We start from the raw sequence: 21,395 nt of genomic DNA, 5'->3' as shown, positions 1-21,395 counted from the left end.
GCCGCGGAGCGGCTGGGCCCGTGAGCCATGGCCGCTGAGCCTGCGCGTCCGGAGCCTGTGCTCCGCAACGGAAGAGGCCACGGCAGTGAGAGGCCCGCGTACCGCAAAAAAAAAAAAAAAAAAAAAAAAAAAAGAATGTAGAGTCAACTGTAACGTTATATGCTCATATAGGAAAAAAACAACCATCCTCTAAAGATGGCAAAAAGTGAAAGATGAAGACCCAAAGAAGTATGGTAGTTTCCCCTGAAACGCAAAGGGAGTACTTGGACTCCAGCACTGTCCACATCTTGGTGTCCTTCCTACAGGATTGCCCACCCTCACCTCTTTGATCTCAGGCTGCCCTGTGACTTCTTTGACCAACAAAATGTGCAGGAAGTGATCCAGGCCACATCCCAGCAGAATGCTCCTGAGCTATCATGTGGCCTGTACCCTTCTCTTTTCCTCTGCCCCCAAACCAGGATGTCTCCAGAGGACCTGGGTCACAAATGAAAGCAAAATGGAGCAGAGCTAAACCAACCTGGGATACACACAAAACGTGAGCAAGAAACGAATCTTCCTGTGGTACTAAGTAACTAAGATTCTGGGTCTTTTGTTACTGCAGAGAAGCTCAGCCTAAACTGAATGATACAGAAAGTGATTCAATTCAGTTCCTACTGGGCCAGGCACTAGGCCAGGAGCCAGCACTGCGATAATGAGAACACGACCCCTGCCCAGAGGGGGCCTCCAGGGCAGAGAGAGACATGCAGGCAAATAAGGACACCCCAGCGTGAGATGTAGGGGACACGTGGATAAAAGGCAGGAGGAGTGGGGAAGCCCAAAGTCCCCCAGAGTGAGGAGATGATGCGGCCGACTGGGTCGGGCGGGGCGCTGCAGACAGAGAACGGGACGCCCCAAGCCCGCACCCTGCTATGTGTTGTTTTACTTCAGCATTTTTTCTTTCCTTTTTTTCTTCTTCCTATTGCTATGGAACAGTACTTGGAAACTGGATGATAAAAGAGGTAAAAAAGTATGCATTATTTTTGGCTTTTTAAAATGCACAATGATTCTGGTTAAAATAAACAAACTCTTACCATACGATCCAGCTGTCATGCCCCTTGGTGTTTACCCAAAGGAGCTGAAAACTGACATCCGCACAAAATCCCGCACATGGGTACTTAGAGCAGCTTTATTCATGAAGGCCAAAATTTGGAAGCAACCAAGACATCCGCCAGTAAGTAAATAGATAAACAAACTGTGGTACTTCCAATGGAATATTATTCAGTGCTAAAAAGAAATGAGCTATCAAGCCATGAAAAGACATGGAGGAGCCTTCAACGCATATCACTAAATAACAGAAGTCAGCCTGAAAAGGCTACATCCTGTATGCTTCCAACTATATGACATTCTGGAAAAGACAAAACTAAGGAGACAGTCAAAAGATGAGTGATGACCAGGGGCTAGAGGCGAGGGAGGGACGAACAGGCAGAGCACGGGGGATTTTATAATGATGGATACACGTCACTATACACGTCACTGTCCAAACGCACAGAATATACAACAGCAAGAATGAAAAAAAAACAAAAAACACTTTCCCTAATAAAAAGCTGGTGTAGGCGGATGGAGGGTACACAATGACATACACACGCGCTCTCTTTTTCTTTTTATATATATATAAATATATATATATATATATTTATATTTATATATATATATATATACATATATATATACACACATTAAACGGAGAAACTCACAGCCTTTGCCCCATGGCCTTAACAATTCCCACAGCTCTCAGGTGCCTGTTTTCTGATTATGTGCCCCCTGGTCACTAACAAGCCCTGGAAACAGGCTCCTACTCTCAGGAGTCTTAAGTTCTTTCCCAGGATGGGATGCCCCGTCTTCCTTGAATCTCAGGGATTTCCAAGACGACCCTGATGTCAGCGGGGAGGACACAGCAGAAGGGGGCAACTGGACTCGGCCTCTGGCATCAGGCAGCTGGTGGACAACTGATCCTGTATGTTAACAAAGTGACATCCCTGAAGGGAGGCATGCTCTGCTCCCGGGAGCCTCACCTTACGGCGCCTTTGCCTCTTTCTCTCCAGGATGACCCGTAACTGACACAGCAGAGTACCCCACGCACCTCCGAGGTGACACAAGGGGACTGGCATGTCTGGAGCAGCTGCAGGTATGTGAGAGCTACTCACTCGGCCTTCTCACCCCCCTCCCCGGGCAGGTACCACCATCAGCCCGGGTGTGCAGATGTCAACACCGACGCCAAGGCAGGGTAAGCAACTTGCCCGAGATCGCAGCACAGGCAGAGGTCAAGGAGGGAGGACCTGGCCCAGGTCTCTGCAACCCTGAAGCCACGGCTTTTCCACTAGTTCTCAAGTGGAGAGATTCTCAGCTACAGCTGCACTTCACATAAACGCCCGGAGCTGTAACAGTATTTTGAAGATAGTAAGGATAACGTTCATAGTTTTATGCGTGTGTGCAGGTGTGTGTAAATACACCTGAGCACATGTATATACACGGTGCACATACTGTGTGCATATAATACCTATGCAATATATTCATTCTCAAGTCGAAAGATAGGGAAGGCAACTGATAAGATGGCCCTGAATGGGCGGACGCCCGCCATCGTGCTAAAATGCTCCGTGTCACGGCCTCAGGAATGATACGCGGTGATGGCACCCCTCCTGCGCAGGTCTGTCACGTAGCCTTGCCCGTGATCTATCTGACCGTCCAGCTGCTGGCCCTTCCCTCCCGACACGCTCTGGGGTCCTCCAAGCCACTGTCCTGTAACACCTGCATCTCTGGTGCCTGGAGAGGCTGCCGGGAAGCTCTCGACTCACAGGTAGAACGACCCAGGGAGCCGACAGGAGGGAGCTCACCACAGTAGGCCTCTCATGAGCCCGCTTCAAACCCTGGCTCGGACACCCACGGGCAGTGTCACCTGGTCCCGCTGAGCCCGTCTCCTCAACGGGCACGCAGAGATGACAGAAGGTCGGGGGGTGACGCGCGAGGCCTGGAAGCCTCTGCTGACGGGGAAGGCTACAAAGCGTGACCGTGTAGAACGCAGAGCCGTCAGCAAGTGGTCGGGGAGGAAGCCTCCGACGCCCCCTTCCCTCCAAGGCCAGAGGCACAAGGGCTCACGCGCTGGAAGCCGAGGGGAGCTCCTCTGCCAGCGCGGGTTTTACTGTGTCCATCGTGGGCAGGTTCCAGCAGCTAACGGGTCTTTCGGGTCAATGTACCTTCGTGGAGACCTTCCGAACTGACACAGATTAAACGACTCCATCACGTCAACACCCACTTCCCCTCGGTTTTGCCACCAGTGGTTCTAATACTCTGCTGTGAGGCTGCCCTGTTATCCAAGTTCCAGCCCAATTTCAACTCTGACGTGCTTCCTTATATGAAAGGTGCTAGGGAAGGCAGTCCAAGAAAGGACGCAGCGATTTTTCTGGGCCATCGGTCAGTCTGCTGATAAGCACGCCGTGGACTAGACTCCCATCCCGGAGGAGGGTCCCTGGACTGGCCTCAGCCCTGCCGACCCCTGCAGGCTCGGGCCCTGGGACCAGCCTGCTCAGCTTCAGGCTGCCCCACACTGCTGGCCGGGACGAGGATCCTGACCCTCCTCTTTCACTTCTCCTCCCACGGTGGGATCTGTGTCCCATTCCCAGGCCCAAAGGCGGTGTGTGGGGTTGAACGGGAAGAGCTTCCCTAAGCTGGGGAACAGAGGTGCTAGCTGGGCCCAAACAAAAGGGCAGCCCCCGGAGGCCTGCAGGGGCTCAGCAGGCCTCTCTTGAGTTTCACTGGCTACAAGCCCGATCAGGGCCGGGAGAACCAGGTGCCAGCAGCTTGAGATCCCTTCTGGAGCCCCAGAGAAAGGCGCCAGTTACACAGAATGCCTGTTCCAGGAGACGAGGAAGAGCACGCCTCTGTCCCCACCTTTCCCCAAGGTCTCGCTCCCGGGAGGGAGGAGAATAAAACGGTCAAGTCTTCCAAGTGTCCTGCAGCTTACAGGCAGCTCCACTGCTATGTCCTCACAGGACCTAACTGAGACCCCAGTTTGCTGGGGGCCTGAATGACCAGCCCCAGGGAACGCGCCAGGCATCGGCAGAGACGCAACCAGAAGCCGGACCCTCGGCTCCCAGTGCTGTGCGCTTTGCCCAAGGTCACAGCATGGCACTTCTGGTGCAGCAGGAAGCGGGCTGCCCCTGCGAGGACAGCAGCCTTGCGGCCATGGCCTCTGTGCCCTCAGAACCTCCCCACCCCGCCCTGGCCATGCATCTGCTGGGCAAGCAGATGGCAACACCACCCACCCAGCCGCCCAAACTAGCAACTTCCCTTTCCTCCTCCACAACCCACAGCCACCAACCCTCTATCCTTCCTCCCTCCTGAGGGTCTCCGGATCCCGACTCCTCTCTGCTCCAAAGGGCGCCCCCAGGCGCAGCCACCGTGACCTACCTGAGACCACCCAGGCTCTCGCCAGCTGTCACCCCTTCCAGACACTTCCTAAAAGGTCAAGCTGACACTCTCCTGCCTCGAACTCTCTTGTGACCACCTCTTCCCCTCCAAAGACGTGGCTTTGACCATGGCTCTCACAGGAGGATTTCAAGCCAGGGTGAAGCTGTCATTTATCCTGAAGGTGGAAACGGGGAAAACCCAAAAGACAAAGACATCTTCAAATGTATCCCTCATTAAAAATGTATTAAGACTCATCGGCATCCAAGGTCCGCTAAGATCTGGCCCAGACTAGTCCACCCATCACCTCCCCCTACACTCGGGCCACAGGAAACACCCAGCTCTCCCATCCTGAGCGGCAGTGAGCTGTTCGTCAAATGGGAAAAATAACCCTTGCCCCGGAAAAACACAAACATTTACAAGCTTAAGTTAGTTTCAGAGGAAGCAGCATAACGTATGACAAATACACACAGATGCTGCTCGGGCTAATATGTGCCACAAAGTCCCAGACATCCTGAACTCTACTTCCCCTCCTCTCTCCCCACCAGCCCCTGAAACCAGTTCCCGTGGACAGTCAGGATGCTGCCACTCCCGTGTGGGCCGCAGCCTGGTCCTGCCAGACCTGGAGCCACTCAGCTCCAGGGCTGCGTCAGCTACCAGAGGTGGATGCGAGGTTTCCCAATCCCGCTGGGCCTCTGAGAGCCCTAAGCAGCACCAGCAGTTACCCCGATGTCTCCCGCTGGGCAGCTGCTGAGAACAATGAGCCTTAATTATCTGATGGGCAGGATGCTTTAGAGCGGAGAGACACAGGAAACGGCTTCACTTCTTCATCTGTTCATTTTCCAAACCTCAGACAGAAAATGCTTGTGTGTTTCATTTTGAGCTTATGAAAAAGAGCTCGAGAATTTCTTAATGTCTACTCATCCGTTGGGGATGAAAAGGCAGGCATTTGGGGTGTAAGGTTAGATTAAAGGAAAAGATCTAATAATAATGGCTCCATCAGAGAAAGTAGATAAGCAGACACCAGTGCCTTCTGATGGAGATTCTTTGCAAAAAAAAAAAAAAAAGAAAACTATCACTGAATATGATCAAGCCTCTAGAGCTTACTACCAATTTAATAAGGAATAAAGAAAAAGAAGTCAGTCAGAGGAGCAAGGTCACCACCACCACAGGCACCCAACTGGCCAAATCCCCAACTGGGGGACCTGATCTAGTCAATGAACAATTGTGAGAAGAAAGAGACGCCCAGGGAGCCTACAGATTAAAAACGGGTGTGAGACTTAACAACCTCTTGAATTCTGATTCCAAAAAATGTTTAAAAAACATGACACCGAGCTCACTGGAAATTTAAACATTGATACTGAGGAACTGCTCATTTTAAAACATGACATGGCATTGCGGTTATGTTTTTAAAAAGAGCTCCAATGTTGACTATTAAAATATTTGCAGATGAAATGATACGTCGTCTTGGATTTGCTTCAAAATAACACAGGAAATGGGGCAGTTGGTGAGGGAGAGATGAAAAAGATCGGCCATGAGTCACTAGTTACAGAAGCTGGGTGAGAAGTACTATTACGGCACCTCTTGTATATATTTGAATTCTCCACATAAAGTTTTTAAGTAAAAGAATGAATAACGACACACCCCTTCCCTTCGGCACCTTCGCTGAAGTGGCCCGGCGCCGAGGTGGGCACGGCTGGGCGTCTTCTCCCCTGCCCGTCTGACAGATGAGGCGTCAGCGTCAGAGAGTGTCCGTCGGAAGGCCCAGCCAAGGGCGCGACCAAGGACCAGCAGAGCTGGGGTTGCAGCGCACGGCTCGGCTCGGCCCAGGGCACTTTCCTCTCCCCACCAGATGAGATGAGACCCTTTCCCTAACATGTGGGCAGACACCTTTGGGGGCCCTGAGAGGTCTGCGCATGGGGCTCCATGGCCAGGCTCCAATCCCCACGAAGGGAAAGATGAGCTCCCAGCATTTCTAGCTCCAGACCAAGCGGGGCACTGTGGCTGGGGGAGACCGGCCTTGGGAGTGTGAGGGATAAGCACCAAAGAGAACACGAGACCCGTGTCACTACCCGCCACCTCTTCCTGGTGAACTGAACCAGGAGGCTAATCACCACCATGTCCCCCGATGGGGTCAGCTTAAAGCCCGCCTGCGTCAGGCTGTGAGTGGAGGCGCCCTGAGTAGGACCCCTAAGGAGGAGGGGACACGTGTGAAGGACACTCAGCACGCCCACTGCTAACTCGCTCATGCATATGCACATTACCTGAGCACCTACTGTGTGCCTGACAGTGGATCTAGGTGGTAGGGCTGCTCAGAGCTGAGCAAGACACACACGCTGCCCTCAAAGAACCCCCAGTCGAGCCCCATGGTCCCTGCACAGGGCCACACGTTAGAGTCCCCAGGGGCGACTTTACGGGTCCCGCTGCCCAGGTGGCACCCAACCAATCAGGTCAGGGTGTGGTGGGGCGGGGGGAGCCCCGTAATAACAATTTGAGGTAAAGTTTGGGAACCTCTAGCCTGGAAAGAGCGAGACGCGAGGTAGAAAATAACAAACACCATCCGAGAGTCCACGGACACACAGAGGAGCAAGACACGGCTCCAGGGGGAGATCGGGAGGACCCAGTGCAGCGGCGCTCTCACGGCTTCAAGTCCCGCAGCACTGAGCCTGCAGGCCACGTTCTGCTCCCCCATCCGTGCCGAAGGTCGAGGGACCACAGGGGGACGGCCGTGCTCTCTGCGGGCCTTCCTGTCGCTTCCCAAGGGTGGTCACCTGCCTGAGATTCCTGTGGGTGCGCCTCCCCCGAGACCCCAGACCCCAGGTGTCCCGCCAACCCCCAGCTCCCAACTGCAACGATGCCGGCCCGTAACCTCGGCCCCCAGACCCGGGGGCAGCAGGTCTGCTACACCGGACGCCTCAGTGGCGCCCTCCACCCTTCCGGTCACCTGGTTACCAGTTCCCTGGTCAGGCCTCGTTAACAAGTCCTCATAGTAAGTCCTCCCTGTGAAGTGGCTGTGTGGCCTCTGGCTCCTGACAGAGGAGGACCTTCTGTCCCCACGTCAGACACCGCCCAGAAGCCTGGGCAACGCGGCTCCAAGTCATAACTAAGCACTTGAGCAAAACTCTGCACAGTCATCTCCCCAGAAAGGAAGCACAAGACCCCAAGCGCACGCCCTTCCCTAGGCCTGGCGGCTCGGATGGTGGGAGCCGTTCTCACAGCTGAAAATAACATTACCTGCCCGTCATGGAGCACCTGCCGGGGGTCACGTGCAGTGCTAGGCACACAGCCTGGACTAACTTTAGTACTTATAACGACCTGCAGGACAGGCATCAGTATCCCCACTTTACCTGAAAGCTCAACAAGGCCAAGAGACCTACCCAGACAGCCGAGCCAGCCAGTGGCCGAGGGAGACCGGGCCCGGGCTCCGTGTGGCCCCAGGTCTGCGCCCGCTAGGCCTGTGTCCACCGGGCGGGTGCCTGGACATCAGCCTGCAGCCAGGGCGTGGGTGCACTACCTCCTGCACGAGGGAGGCTCCAGTCGCCCAGGACAACAGAGGCCACACGAAGCTGCCCGGCGTACGGAGCCCAAGCGAGCGACCTGGTTTTTCTTTTCTCACGAAGAGGAGAGACTCTCTCCTGTCATCTGAGGCCGCAAACTGCAGCATCTTCCAGGTATCGAATCTCTGTCACCTGGATGCTTCTCCAGGCTGAGCTCTGACCCCTCTTCTTGCTGCCTATGAATCATTAGGGGATCCTATTGATTCTGGCGCCATCGGGTTTCTATTAGGAGACTTGCAAAACCGCTAACTGGAAGGAGTGCAGAGTCGGGGGGCGGAGACGCTGTGGCCAGGGAGTGAGGAGTCCGGCACCAGCGTCATTCTGCCCGGGGCTTGCGAAGCAAACCCGAGCCTCAGCTTCCCCATCGGGCAGCTGAAAGGACAAGAACACACCAAGATGCTTTCTCCTGGCTTCCATAAGCTTAGTTTCTGAAGGACTCTCCCACTTTCCTCCCAGTCTGAAAAAGGAACAAAGAAAATCCACGAAGTCTTCTGACTCAGAACGGCTGCAGAAGAGACCACTGGGCTGGGGGCACAGGCTTGCTGACTGCGGGGGGCAGGGCAGGCCACCCGTGGAAGGAGGCCATGCGCAAATTCCAGCTGCGGTTAAATAGCAAAGAGCAACAACACCGGGCTCCTAACAACAAGGGCTTCCTTGCATGATTCAGTGAAGTGTTCGACAGAACTAAACGAGAGAAACACATGGAGACAGTTGGTAGGAGGAGCTAGATATTCGGGGCTGGGGCTGTCCTGGGCTCGGATAAACTGCAATTTGTGATCCAACGGCATACACCCCCAGAGGTGGGCCTGCGTGGAAATCGCTGCTTACACGCTCACTGTGCCCGCAGAGGGCACCGGCACACAGGCGAACAGTGGCGGGGGTAGAGGACGCACAGGCTGCTCCCCAAGCCCCTCTGCGGGGAGTTACAGAAGATCAAAGTCAAAATGAGAGGAGGACGGGACCGTAGTGGTCACCTGGCTGGTCACCTCTCTGAGCCTCAGTTTCTTCATCGGCTAAATAGAGACGATGATCATGAGAGCGACCTCAAAAGACGCGCTGAAGACAGAACACGCAGCACAGCAAGTGACCAATCACAAGTCATCGCTTATCACGTGATCACTTCATTCGCTCGTTCATTCCTACAGGAAACATTGTCTGAGGCTCTCAAAGGACCAGGGAAGAAGTTAAAACCTAGAGGAAGGAGAAGGCTTATCTAAAGCCACTCAAGAGGCAGAAGAAGAAAAGCTAAACCAGAAACAAACTGCCGGCTGAATGCAGCGCTGTGCCACAGGCTGGGCCCCCCTCAGACCATCAGGCGAACCCTAGAAACACAACCACAATGCCGTGGAGCGCCCAGGCCTTCTCACCCCCACCCCAGAGCCCCGCCAGGATCCTCCAGATGTGAGGGTCTGGCCCTCCCCATGGCCTGGACGGCGTCAAGGGGAAAGTCTCAGAGCGCCGAAGTTGTACTTGCTCTGGAGCCCGTCCCTGCCCCTCGGGCTCGACGGCCCTTCTAGGACCCGTGCGGTGCACTACCCGGACACGTGACAGGGCTGACCCGTGCTCAGCCAGCCAGCGACGAGGCTCCCCAGAGAGGAGACGCCTGGACCAGACGGGCCAGGCCTGCCAAGCAGGCAGTGGCTCCCTGTGGGTGAGGGCGGGACAAGGCGGGGTAGCCTGAAGCACGGGATGAGACGGCATCTGTTACTGTAAATTAAGAGAGATCTGTGCATAAATGAGGGTTGTCATGAAATTTAATTTTAATGGTTTGATAATTAAGCAAAAACACAATAATTATCATGCCTTAATTTTTCCAGTACATTTGCTGCTGGCGACACTGTATTTTCTTAAGGAAGTTCATGCTGTTTCACTCAGAAAAGCGTTCTACTGTTTCTGGTCATCTTTTGAAACTGGAGGAGGGGGATGCCCAGTTCCGGGGACGCAGCCTAAAGAAGTGGAGGGGAGGCGTACGGTGGCAACTGGGCAGCCCTGGGCTCCAGTTACAACTAACTGCGCGGCCCTTGGCAAGTTCCAGCTCTCTTACGCGTCAGCAGAGATGGGCACATCGCCCACACCTTGAGGACGAGGATTAAAGGCAGAAATGCCTGTGAAAGTGGCTTCTTCTTTACACCACCCCTCGGGTAAGAGTGAACGTTACTAAGCATCTAGCTGCAAGTCTGGAGGACATTCTCAATGTCACGACCGATGGCGTGGAGCCCCAGGAAACGCAATCAGCACAGACCAAGCATCACAAATTGTGTATGGCAAAAGTGAACTTAACTAATGGTGCTTAATTACAGAACTGATGCATCAACCAGGCCACAGAAAGAGAGGTGAGTCACTGATTTCCAAAGGACCTTTCACAGAAAAGATTAGGAAGGTGAAAAGGTACTTGCTACATCCATTTGCTGAAATGTTGTATCTTAAATTATAAGATGAAATAGATATCCCTAGGAAATACGGGTATAAGAGTGGTTATTTCCAGTTTAACAACTCGAATATTCAGCCTAGGAAGAAGCCCTTCACGCCACCCCACGCACACTCCCCTTTCCAGGGTGTGCTGCTCCTTCACCTGGGCTGCTCCCCCTTGCACTCCAGCCCTACCTCACTCCTACTCAGTGTCCTGTTCTGTATTAGCACCACTTCCTCCAGGAAGCCTTCCCAGCCCCAAGCTGGGTTTCTTCCTCTCAGCTTTGGATTCTCCTCACCCTGTGTGACAATCCCTGCCTTTCTTCCACACCAAACATAAGCGCAGTGAGGACACAGTGAGGACCTTACTCACTACGTTGTCTCCTGGCAGGGCGTGGTACTCGCTCGACACTCGGGAAGGGCTTGTTGAATGAACTAATGAGCACCTTGCAAGCCAAATACCCAGCCTGCTCCTCCGCCTCCCCGTCTTCTGCCGGCCTGTACGCTTGACAATGGACTTCAGGGCTGGTCACAGCTTACCTAAGGCTGCACAGAGCAGAAAGAGGAGAAAATAGAACCTGTTTCCCCCCCACCCCCTCCAGACCATCTTTTTTTTTTTTTTAACATCTGTATTGGAGAGTAACTGCTTTGCAATGGTGTGTTAGTTTCTGCTCTACAACAAAGTGAATCAGTTATACATGTACATATGTTCCCATATGTCTTCCCTCTTGCATCTCCCTCCCTCCCACCCTCCCTATCCCACCCCTCTAGGTGGTCACAAAGCACCGAGCTGATGTCCCTGTGTTATGCGGCTGCTTCCCACTAGCTGTCTGTTTTACATTTGGTAGTGTATAGATGTCCATGCCACTCTCTCACTTCGTCCCAGCTTACCCTTCCCCCTCCCCATGTCCTCAAGTCCATTCTCTAGTAGGTCTGCGTCTTTGTTCCCGTCTTGCCCCTAGGTTCTTCATGACCATTTTTTTGTTTGTTTTTTAGATTCCATATATATGTGTTAGCATCTCCAGCCCATCTTAAATAGCCATTCCAAGCTCAGCCATGGCGTCATTCAGACCTGGGTCCCACCAAGTGCCTTTGACCTCTGTACTCAGTCTGCTTGTCTGTAACGTGAGGACAGAAGCTCCTGTGTGAGGGTACTAGGAGGACTGAGTGCCTGACCTCCTGCAAACACACGGGGCTCAGAAACGGTGACTCCCAGGACACGTTTCTCTTGTACTTGGCACACCTTTCTACCCGGAGGGAGGGGGAGACAGACGCAGGCCCCCAACAGTCTAATCGGAGTTGGTCCCTCTCCTGGGCTGCGGGTCACCCTTAAAAGGACGTCAAGTGCCTTGTGACCCAGGATGCCAGGGCGCCGAGAAGAGCAGCGTCAGAGCTACGTGGATTCCAGGAATACGGCTTTTCACTGAGGGTGAGGCTGTGTCACCCGGCAGAGCCCGTCGTTCATCTGCCCACTCCCCAGGGAGCAGTGTGAAGGTGGCCTGCCACGCACCGGGAGCTAAAGGCAGAGTCGGAGGACCACCGCTGCCCTCACCACCGGGGAGAGCTGGCCAGCCCTGCCCTCCTCAGAGTGGCCGAGCCCGGCCGAGGGCAGCCCTCATGAGCGCCATGGGAAGCCCGAAGTGCGGTGGGGCGGGAAAAGCCTTCGGGGGGCTGAGCTCAGGACTCCGGGAGGGCACAGGGCTCCGAGGAGACAGAACCTGGAGGTACGGGGACAGCAGCCCAGGACTCCAGGGGCTTCCACCTTGGGTCCACCTTGAGCTCAAGGTCCACCCACCGCAGCTTCCTCCCCCAGACCTGCTCCGTCAGACCAAAGACCTGGGCCCTCTCCATATGGACCGGGCAAAGCTGGAGAGGTCTGGAAAGGGAGGCGCAGTGACTCCCTGCATCCCCGCGCACACTGGGATGCCCAGCGGTCACCCCTGGTTAGCGGGGACAGTGGGAGCAGCGCCAAAGCTGACTCCCCAGACAGAAAGGCGCATCACGACCTCCGGTTTACCCCCCACCCAAAACAGCAGGATGTCCCATCAGGCAGCAGAGGCAGGGCCGCCCCGGCCGCGGGAGTGTCGTCAACTCCCGGCCGTGAGGGGTCCTTGCTTACTCATCCTGTAGCTCCTGGAGCCTGAGGCAGGCACCCCAGAGCAAGTTCTCGAAGCATCAGTATTTATCGAAGGAATATTTTATGAATGAATAAAGAATGTGTGAGTTAGATGCATCAAGAAATGAGAATTTAAGCAAAAAGCTTAACAAGGAAGAAGCCGGAAGCACAAGACTGAACTGTGCTTATTTGCGAACGGGGTCGTTAACATCGCTGACTTCCGTGCCTCACAGTGAGTCAAGCTGAGAACAAGCTCAGCCATTTGCAATGTTTTTTAAAGCAGGATTTATGTTGGTGTCATAAGACGACCAGAAGGATGTCCTCTGGGATCCCAGGCTACGTCAAAACATCTAGACAAGGCAGACAAGGCAGGGGGCAGACGGTCTCCTTCACAACTTGGGGACCAGCACGGGGCCCAGGCCGCTGCTGGTGGCCTAGAGCACCAAGGACGCAGCAGCAGCCCAGGAAAGAGCCTGTCCTCACGCCCCGGAGCCAGAACACTCAGCACGGCCGCCACGGCCTCCGTGCACGAGCACGCGAGCCCTGCACACGCCCGCGCAGCAAGAACCCCCTAGAACAAGGAGCTCTTGAGAGGGAGTGTTTCCTGCCTCTCAAGGGTTAGGCCATAAACGCCCTCCCAATATCAGCCTCAGACAGCAAATACGACTCTGCATTCATATGTGTCATCATCCATAATGACATTAAACAGCCACACCCTGGAAGCAATCCCGTAGTGGATCAGCGTGGAGATGGATAAACGGTGCATTCACGAACGAATCACGAAGAGCAGTCAGAAGGCAAAAACCTGATTCATATTCAGCTCCAGAGCACAATGCTGATTTAAAGTTATAAAAAGACACGCAGAAAAAGACATATGATATGGAACCACTTATGTCATTACAAAAAAACACTGAATACAGTGTTTGTTGTGGCTAAAAATAAATACAATAAAGTAGTAAAGCGTGGAGTGGATGATGCCATGACCTCCGAGACACACAGACTCTGGGAGGAGGAAGAGAGAGGAAGGTGGGGGCGGGGGCCAGGGGTGGGGTTGTCGGGCTTCGCTGCTTTATTTGTTGGTTTGTTTATTTTTGGCTGCGTTGGGTCTTCGTTTCTGTCCGAGGGCTTTCTCTAGTTGCGGCAAGCGGGGGCCACTCTTCGTGGAGGTGCGCGGGCCTCTCACTATCGCGGCCTCCCTTGTTGTGGAGCACAGGCTCCGGACGCGCAGGCTCAGTAGTCGTGGCTCACAGGCCCAGCCACTCCGCAGCATGCGGGATCTTCCCCGACCAAGGCTCGAACCCGTGTCCCCTGCACTGGCAGGCAGACTCGCAACCACTGCGCCCACCGGGGAAGCCCTTCACTGCTTTTTCAGCTGCGTATTTTTTTTCCAACATTTTCTTACGAGTTGAAAGAATTCCTCAGAGAATACTCTATGTACCCACTGGTATACTCTAGAATTAACATTTTATTCTATTTGCTTTATCAACTCAGTCTGTCCATCTTCCCATCCCTCCCCCCATCTAGGAATCTAGTTTTTTAGGCATTTCCAAGACTAGTGCAGATATCATACACCAGCCCCAAGTCCTTCAACAGGCAGAGTTTAACATCTGCTTACAGTTTTTCTTTTGATATAAAATCGACTCTCAGAGAAATGCACAAATCTTAAGTACGCGTTGGCTAAATTTTAACAATGGCAAGCACCTATGGAACCCACACCCAAATATCAAGTTATACAACATGGCCATCACCTAGAGAATCCCCTTGTGCCCCTTCCTGGTCAAAGCCCATCCCAACCTCTCCAGAAGCAACCGATGCTCTGTTTCCACCATCACAGAAGAGTTCTGCTGGTTCTGGGATCTCAAATGAACGGAACCACACGGTACATGCTATTTTGGGTCAGGCTCCCGCACTCAGCATAAGGTTCCTGAGATTCACCCATGGTGATGTATTAGGAGTTTGTCAGTTTTTGTTGTTGAGTAATATCCCATTAGGAAAATGCCACCATTTGTTAATTCATTCTCCTGTAACAGACACCTGAGCTCTATTTTTTGGCTTGGAACATTCTTTATAGGTCTCTTTGTGAACATACGTTTTTAAATTTTTCTTGAATAAATAACTAGAGTTGGAACTGCTGGGCAGAGTACGTGTATGTTTAGTTTTGTAAGAAACTGCAGCAGCCTCTTCAAAAGTGGTTGCACTGTTTCACATTCCCACCCAGGCATGAACCTTCCAGCTGCTTCATGTTCCTTGCGGACACTTGACATTGTCAGTCTGTCATTTTAAGCATTCTCCTGAGTGTGTAGTGCTGTCTCATTGTGATTTAAATTTGCATTCCCTCCTCCCCACTGACCAATGGTGTTAACGCCCACTATTTTTTTTTTTAACCTTTTATTTCCGTGAGAGAGAGAGGAGACAGAAAGATAGAGGGAGACAGAGAGGGAGAGAGAGAGGGAGAGATCTCGAGCAAATATAGCAAAAGGCTGAAATCTGAGATATGGTATGCTAGTATCTAGATTTTCTGTATGTTTCAAGTATTTTGCAATTACAAATAAAAATTATATTTCACCTATACCTTACTCCAGCTATAATTCCACCCATAAGGGTATGGCCCTAACATCCAAGCTGCGCTTGGGGGCACAGCTCCTGGTCTGGAGAGAGGCCCAGATGAGTGGGAGTGGGCCAGGCCCTGGGGAAGCGATTCCCACCACAGCCAAGAGCTTCGTTCCAAAGTCACCGAGCTTGACCTGCCTCCGGACCTGCCCCTGTGGCCCTGGCTCTGCTCCTGGTCAGCTCTTACTTCCACCTTGGCTCCCTGCTCGCCTCTGCTGGACCAGGGCATGTCCTGCGGCTGAGCCTGGCCAGGGCCCACTGGGGCCACCTCTCTTTGCCCTCCAAGGGCTGAGCTCGGGTGACACAGCACCTCTTCCAGGCACCTCTGCCTGGCCTGTCTCCTGTGACATTAATTCCTCCAAGGAACTTCCCATTGACATTGATATGCGTCCCTCAGATCAACACCCAGTGACCCCAGATACAGCTTTCTTAAGAATTTAAAAGTGAAAGGTCTTGCCCAGACGTCTGGGCGTCCTCAGACATGGTGCCTGAAAGCATCTGTAGCTGAGGTGCTGCTTCCTCGGATGGACACCGTTCATTTCTACCTCGACTTTACACTTGGCTCCAATTTGCAACCACTACCGATCCTGTCACTGAACCTGAATAAGGGCTGTGATGCCTCTGAAAGGGGGACCAGACGGCCTACCCCCTAAGGTCTCGAGGCTGGACCGCTTCAGCACCTGCCAAGCAGGGGGATGAGAGCAGGGCCAGGGAGCACGTGGGGCCGTGAGGACACTCACCGCTGGCACTCGCCGGCGTGCAGGATGAGCTCTTCGTCGCTCCGGGCGCTGACTGTCAGCTCGTGCTCCGTGGAGTTGAAGACGTCCAGGAGCAGGTGGCACTGCCGGGTACTGCGGTGCAAAGACAAAGCCAAGCTCAGCATCTTCTGACAGCCAGAGAGGAGAGTGACTCCGCTTCCCCCCATCCCCAAAGATTTTACACCACTGGAGGACATGAGAAGTACGATTTATCAAAATGTCATGTACCCCGGGACACAAAGGCTTACGAAGAAGACCCATTCTGAACTAATTGTGAATTCTACACAGTGGGTTTGGACAGGAGGTCCTCCTTGGTCCTGGGACACATGCCTACAACCCAGCTGTGCCCTTTACACACTGAGTGACCTTGGGAAGGTAACTTGAGTTCTCCAAGCCTCACACGTGTGACCGCTAGGACGCCTGACCCAGCGGGAAAGCACTCGGCATACAGTGTCATTCAATAAGTGACGGCATCATGGCCCTGGATTTCTACGGGTGCCAGGCCAGGTGCTGGGCAGGGGTCCACAGAGAGCCGTGCCCATGCTGTCTGTGCACATGTCCACCGAGAGTCCTCATGGGGGCCACCCCTCACACCCCCAGAACTGTGGGTGACACCTAGGGTCACTCACCACCCACCTGAAACCTCCTTTCCCTGGCCTTCTCTACCGCAGACAGTAAAACTGCAGTAACCAAGCTCCCGCCGCCCCCCCTCCCCAAGGGGAGGGCCATGGAACAAAGTTCCAGCCAATAACCGGCTTCTGGAGACTTTTCATCCCAAATAAGAAGACAAGTCCTTGAGAGGGGAAGGCGTCACCCTTCCACCTCCTGACTCCCTTTGCTTCCTCCCCAGGGAGGGGCAGGACGCCAGGAAGCTCAGGGACTCTAGGGGGCGATGGGGACGAACGCCACGGCTGTGGAGGGCAGAGTGGGCCCTGGGAAATGATGGCACAGACCCGTTAGCTACGTGTGAAAAACAAAATTCCAGCCACGTACGCTCCGTTTGTGCTAGCTGCCGTTTGTCAGGTCCCCACTACGGTCCAATGCTTGCCTAAAACTAACACAGCATCTCAAACACCAAGTGTCGCAGCTGGCGCGTGACAGCTGATGGATAAGCGTCCGCTCATCAAAACGGGACACCCGGACCTAAGACAGGAGCAGACAGCAACAGAGGCAGCAGCCGTCCTCCTTCCTGAACAGGGTTAGGAGATTTTCAGAGAAGAAAAAAAGAGCCTCAGAAAAGGACCTGTGCTCTGGTCTCTTCCAGCTGAGCATTTCTTCAAAACATGACCTTCCAGAGGGCATCTGAATTCTCAGGTGTGTTTCCCAAAGCGTGACAAGGGAAGATTTCACTGGTTGTTAAGCAAAGGGGAGACAGGACTCACACCCACACGTGCCGGCTGCCTGCACTGCTTATTTCATACAAGAGCCCTCCCTGCAAGGTTGTCCTCCCGAGACCCACTGATGGAGAGGAGAGGAGAGGAGAGGGAGGCTCAGGAGATGACGAAAAGTGCTGGTGATGACCGAGACTCAAGACATAGAGCTAGAAATCCTGTAGTGCTCACAGCGGATGAAGACGCATATTCCAATCCATACTGTGTCCCCTGTTCTTTCCAGAGAAGGGAACTGAGGTGGAGAGGGCGCAGTGACGTGCCAGGGGTTCACACACGCACACATGTGCACTCACATGCACCAAGACTGACAGCATCCAAAGGCCACTGGGCATCTGTGAAATACCAGATTTTCAGAACGCATACATGCACTTACTCTCAAGGGAGATGGTAAAGTAGCAGCCTGATCGTCCCGCTACGCACTACGAGATGTCGCACATCTTTAGTCGATTCTGGGTTCTGTGGGTCGGGGTGTCCTCCCCAGAGGTTCAGCACTTGGAGAAACATTCATTAGGTCTGACAGCTGCCTCCGAGAGGCCTCTTCACTCAGCTCACGAGAAAATGAGCTTTCGAGAATGAAGATCTATTCCGCCTTTGTCATAACTTGATGAAATTTTTAATCACAGCAAAATCTCTCATCAGAAAAGGAAATTCATAAAACATTTATCAGAGGCAGAAAATTGAAGTGACTTCTAAGAGCAGGAAAAGAAAAGATTCCCATACATGCTGTTTTCACCCACGGAATATAGTTGTTAGAAAACTGCACAGGAATGAACAACGTCGGAACGTAATACTTTTTTGTCCTCTGTTTTTGCTGACTCACTGTCTGAGTATGGGGGCGCTTGATCCAGTGTTTCTGTTCCTCCTAATTGTTGGCAGGATGAGATGCTGGTGGATCTTTGCTTTCTATCTATTATTCATAAATTAATTCCCTTTCCCAAACTGTAGTAGCACTGTGTGCCCACCATCCTGTCATTTACTCTGTGTATCTTTCCATACCTCTTTGGATGATTCTCTTAAGTTTTAATCTGTGTTTGAGCATATAATTTACTTTTAATTCTTACTTGCTTTTTGGTGTTTTGTTTTTTTTTTTTTTTTTCCTGGATCCATCTTTCTGAAGTACAGGGAAGCCCAGGAAAGCTTCCTAGAAGAACCGAGATCAGAGTAAGGCTTCAGATCCATCTGCCTGGTCGGGGGGGTGGGGTGGGGTGCCCAGCAGCAGGAAAGAATCTGGACTAAAGTTGGAGGGAGGAGACGAGGCCGCCAGGTGGAAAGGAGAGGCACAGCCCAGGCACAGCGAACAGTGCGTGTGAAGCCACGTCTATATAGTTAGTATGCACTATTTCCTATCTAGAATTAAGACAATTAATTTTATTTATTAATTCATGTAACAAATAAAAATATCTACTGAGTACCTGTTGTGTGCCAGGTACTATTCTAAGCACTTGGGATATGGAAGTGAACAAGAGAAACAGGATCTCTGCTTTCACGGAACTCACACTCTTGTGAGGGGACAGGGCTACGAAAGATAAGAGGAATTAAAAGTGAAAAAAATTTAGTCATATTTGGTAAAATTAGGAAAAATAGGTTCAAAAAGGTTGCTAAATACAGGGTTAAGACACACATCCACACACAAAATCAATAACAACAGCATTCCTATATATCAACTAAAAACAACTACAAAATATAATTTTTAAGAAAATATATTTACAATAGTAATGTACCTAGAAAAAAATCTAACAAAATATATGCAGGATGTTTATGGAAAAAATTCTAAAGTTTTATGAAATGATATTAAAGGTGATGAATAAATGCAGAGATGTATTATGTTCAAGGATAGAAAAACTCAGTATTTTTAAATAACTCACTTCTTTCCAAATGTATATAAATTTAATGCAGCTCAATAAAAAAATCCCAACATTGTTCTGGTTTTGGTCAAACTTGATACACTGATTCTAAAATTTATATCTAAGATCAAAGGGCCAAGAACATGCAAAACAACAACGAGGAAAATTTTTGGAAGAGATTTGGCCAACCAGATATCAAGAGTTGTCGTAAAGCTGTAAAAATGAAGGCAGTGGGGTAGTGATAAACACATCAATGAAGGAAAAAACAGCCCAGAAGCAGATCCATGAATATAATAAGGTAATGGATATATGACCAAAGCAGCAGTGTTGATTATTAAGAAGGAGATTCAATAAACAGTGCTGGACAAATGGTTATGCAGATAGAAAGAAAATGATATCCCTACCTCACACCATAAACAAAAATAAGTTCCAAACAGACTGAACAGATAAATGTAAAAAGCAATATTTAAAATCCTGTAGAAGAAAATACAGGTGAACAACTTCTGACCTTGAAAGAGAGAAAGATTTCTCATATGAGTTACAAGACATACAAAATATAAAGAGATCTTCAACCAGGGCACCAGAATGCACAATGAGAAAAGGACAGTCTCCTCAATAAATGATGTTGGATAAAATGGATATTCACACAGAGAGGAATGAAACTGGACCCTTACCTCACACCATATACAAAAATCAACTCAAAATGGATTAAAGACTTAAATGTAGGATCTGAAGCTGTAAAACTACTAGAAGAAAACAGGGGAAAACCTTCTTGGCATAGGTCTGGGCAATGACTTTTTGGAAATAACCCCAAAAGCACCGGCAACAAAAGCAAAAACAGATTAAGTGGGGTTGTAGCAAACTAAAAGCTTCTGCACAGCAAAGGAAACAATCAACAGAGTGAAAAGGCAACTTACAAAATGAGAAAAAAATATTTGGATACAGTAGGTCTCAAAAGGGGTTAATACCCAAAATACATAAGAAACACAAACAACTCAATAGCAATAGCAATCATCACCATCATCCAATTAAAAAGTTGGCAAAAGACCTGAATAGACATTTCTCAAGAGAAGACGTGCAGATGGCCAACAGCTATATGAAAAGGTGCTTAACATCACTAATCATCATGGAAATACAAACCCAAACCACAATAAGCTATCACCTCACACCTGTCAGAATGGCTATTAAAGAGATCAGTAAGTGTTGGTGAGGATGTGGAGAAAAGGGAACGCTCATGCACCTGTGGGAATGTAAATTGGTGCAGCCATTATAGAACAGTGTATAACTTCCTCAAAAAATTAGTAATAGAAGTACCATATGATCTGGCAATCTCACTTCTGGGTATATATCCAAAGGAAATGAAATAAGTATCTCAAAGAGATAAGTGCACTCCCATATTCACTGCAGCATTATTCATAATAGCCAAAATATGGGAAAACCTAAGTGTCTATTGACAGATGAGTGAATTAAAAAACCCACCTCTCTCTCTCTGTCTCTCTCTCCTTCTCTCTCTCTCTCCCCCTTTCACACACACACACATATACACACACACATATACACACACACACACACACACACACACACACACACACACACACACACACACACCCCATAATATTATTCAGCCATGAGAAAAAAGAAAATCCCACCATTTGTGACATGGATGAACCCAGAGAACATTATGCTAAGTGAAATGAGCCAGACACGGAAAGACATACTGCATGATCTCACTTATACGTACAATCTCAATTAGTTGAACTCATAACAGCAGAGAGCATAATGGTGGTTAACCAGGGGTAGAGGGGTGGGGGAAAGGGGGAGAGGTTGGTCAAAGGATACAAAGTTTCAGTTACGCAGGATGAGTAAATCCTGGAGATTTAACATTCAGCATGGTGACTGTAGTTAAGAATACTGCATTGTATACTTGAAATTTGCAAAGAGATTAGGTCTTAAGTGTTCTCACTAGGCACTCAGAAGGTAACTACGACAGGTTATAGATACATTAATGAGCTTGAAATGTGAAATGAAATGAAATGTGACACGATGGTGTGAACCATTTCACAATGTATATATCACACTGTACACCATAAATATATATAATTTTACCTCAATCAAGCTGGAAAAATATATAACGGAAAAGACTGAAATGTTTGGCTGCACTGAAATGAAGCACTTTTGTACAAGGAAAAACATTAAAATCAAAGCAAAGAAAAGCTAGCTGTGAAAAGGTGTTTGCAACACATAAACCTGACAAAGGATTAGAATTCTGA

General features: G+C 50.8%; 1 protein-coding gene across 6 annotated transcripts in view; it reads right to left on the bottom strand.

Moving 5' to 3' along the window:
- Positions 1-21,395, bottom strand: part of TRAPPC9 (trafficking protein particle complex subunit 9) — a 532,255-nt gene that overhangs the window by 170,845 nt on the left and 340,015 nt on the right. For all 6 annotated transcript variants that reach the window (XM_055091306.1, XM_055091308.1, XM_055091309.1 and 3 more), the window contains one exon: positions 15,873-15,983. In XM_055091306.1, coding sequence (XP_054947281.1) covers positions 15,873-15,983 — 111 coding nt within the window. The remainder of the gene's footprint in view (positions 1-15,872; positions 15,984-21,395) is intronic.

Source organism: Physeter macrocephalus, chromosome 15 (genome assembly GCF_002837175.3).
Source record: "Physeter macrocephalus isolate SW-GA chromosome 15, ASM283717v5, whole genome shotgun sequence".
Lineage (NCBI taxonomy): Eukaryota > Metazoa > Chordata > Mammalia > Artiodactyla > Physeteridae > Physeter > Physeter macrocephalus.
The sequence above is the reverse complement of the archived record's forward strand: the minus strand, read 5'-3'. Positions and strand labels throughout refer to the sequence as shown.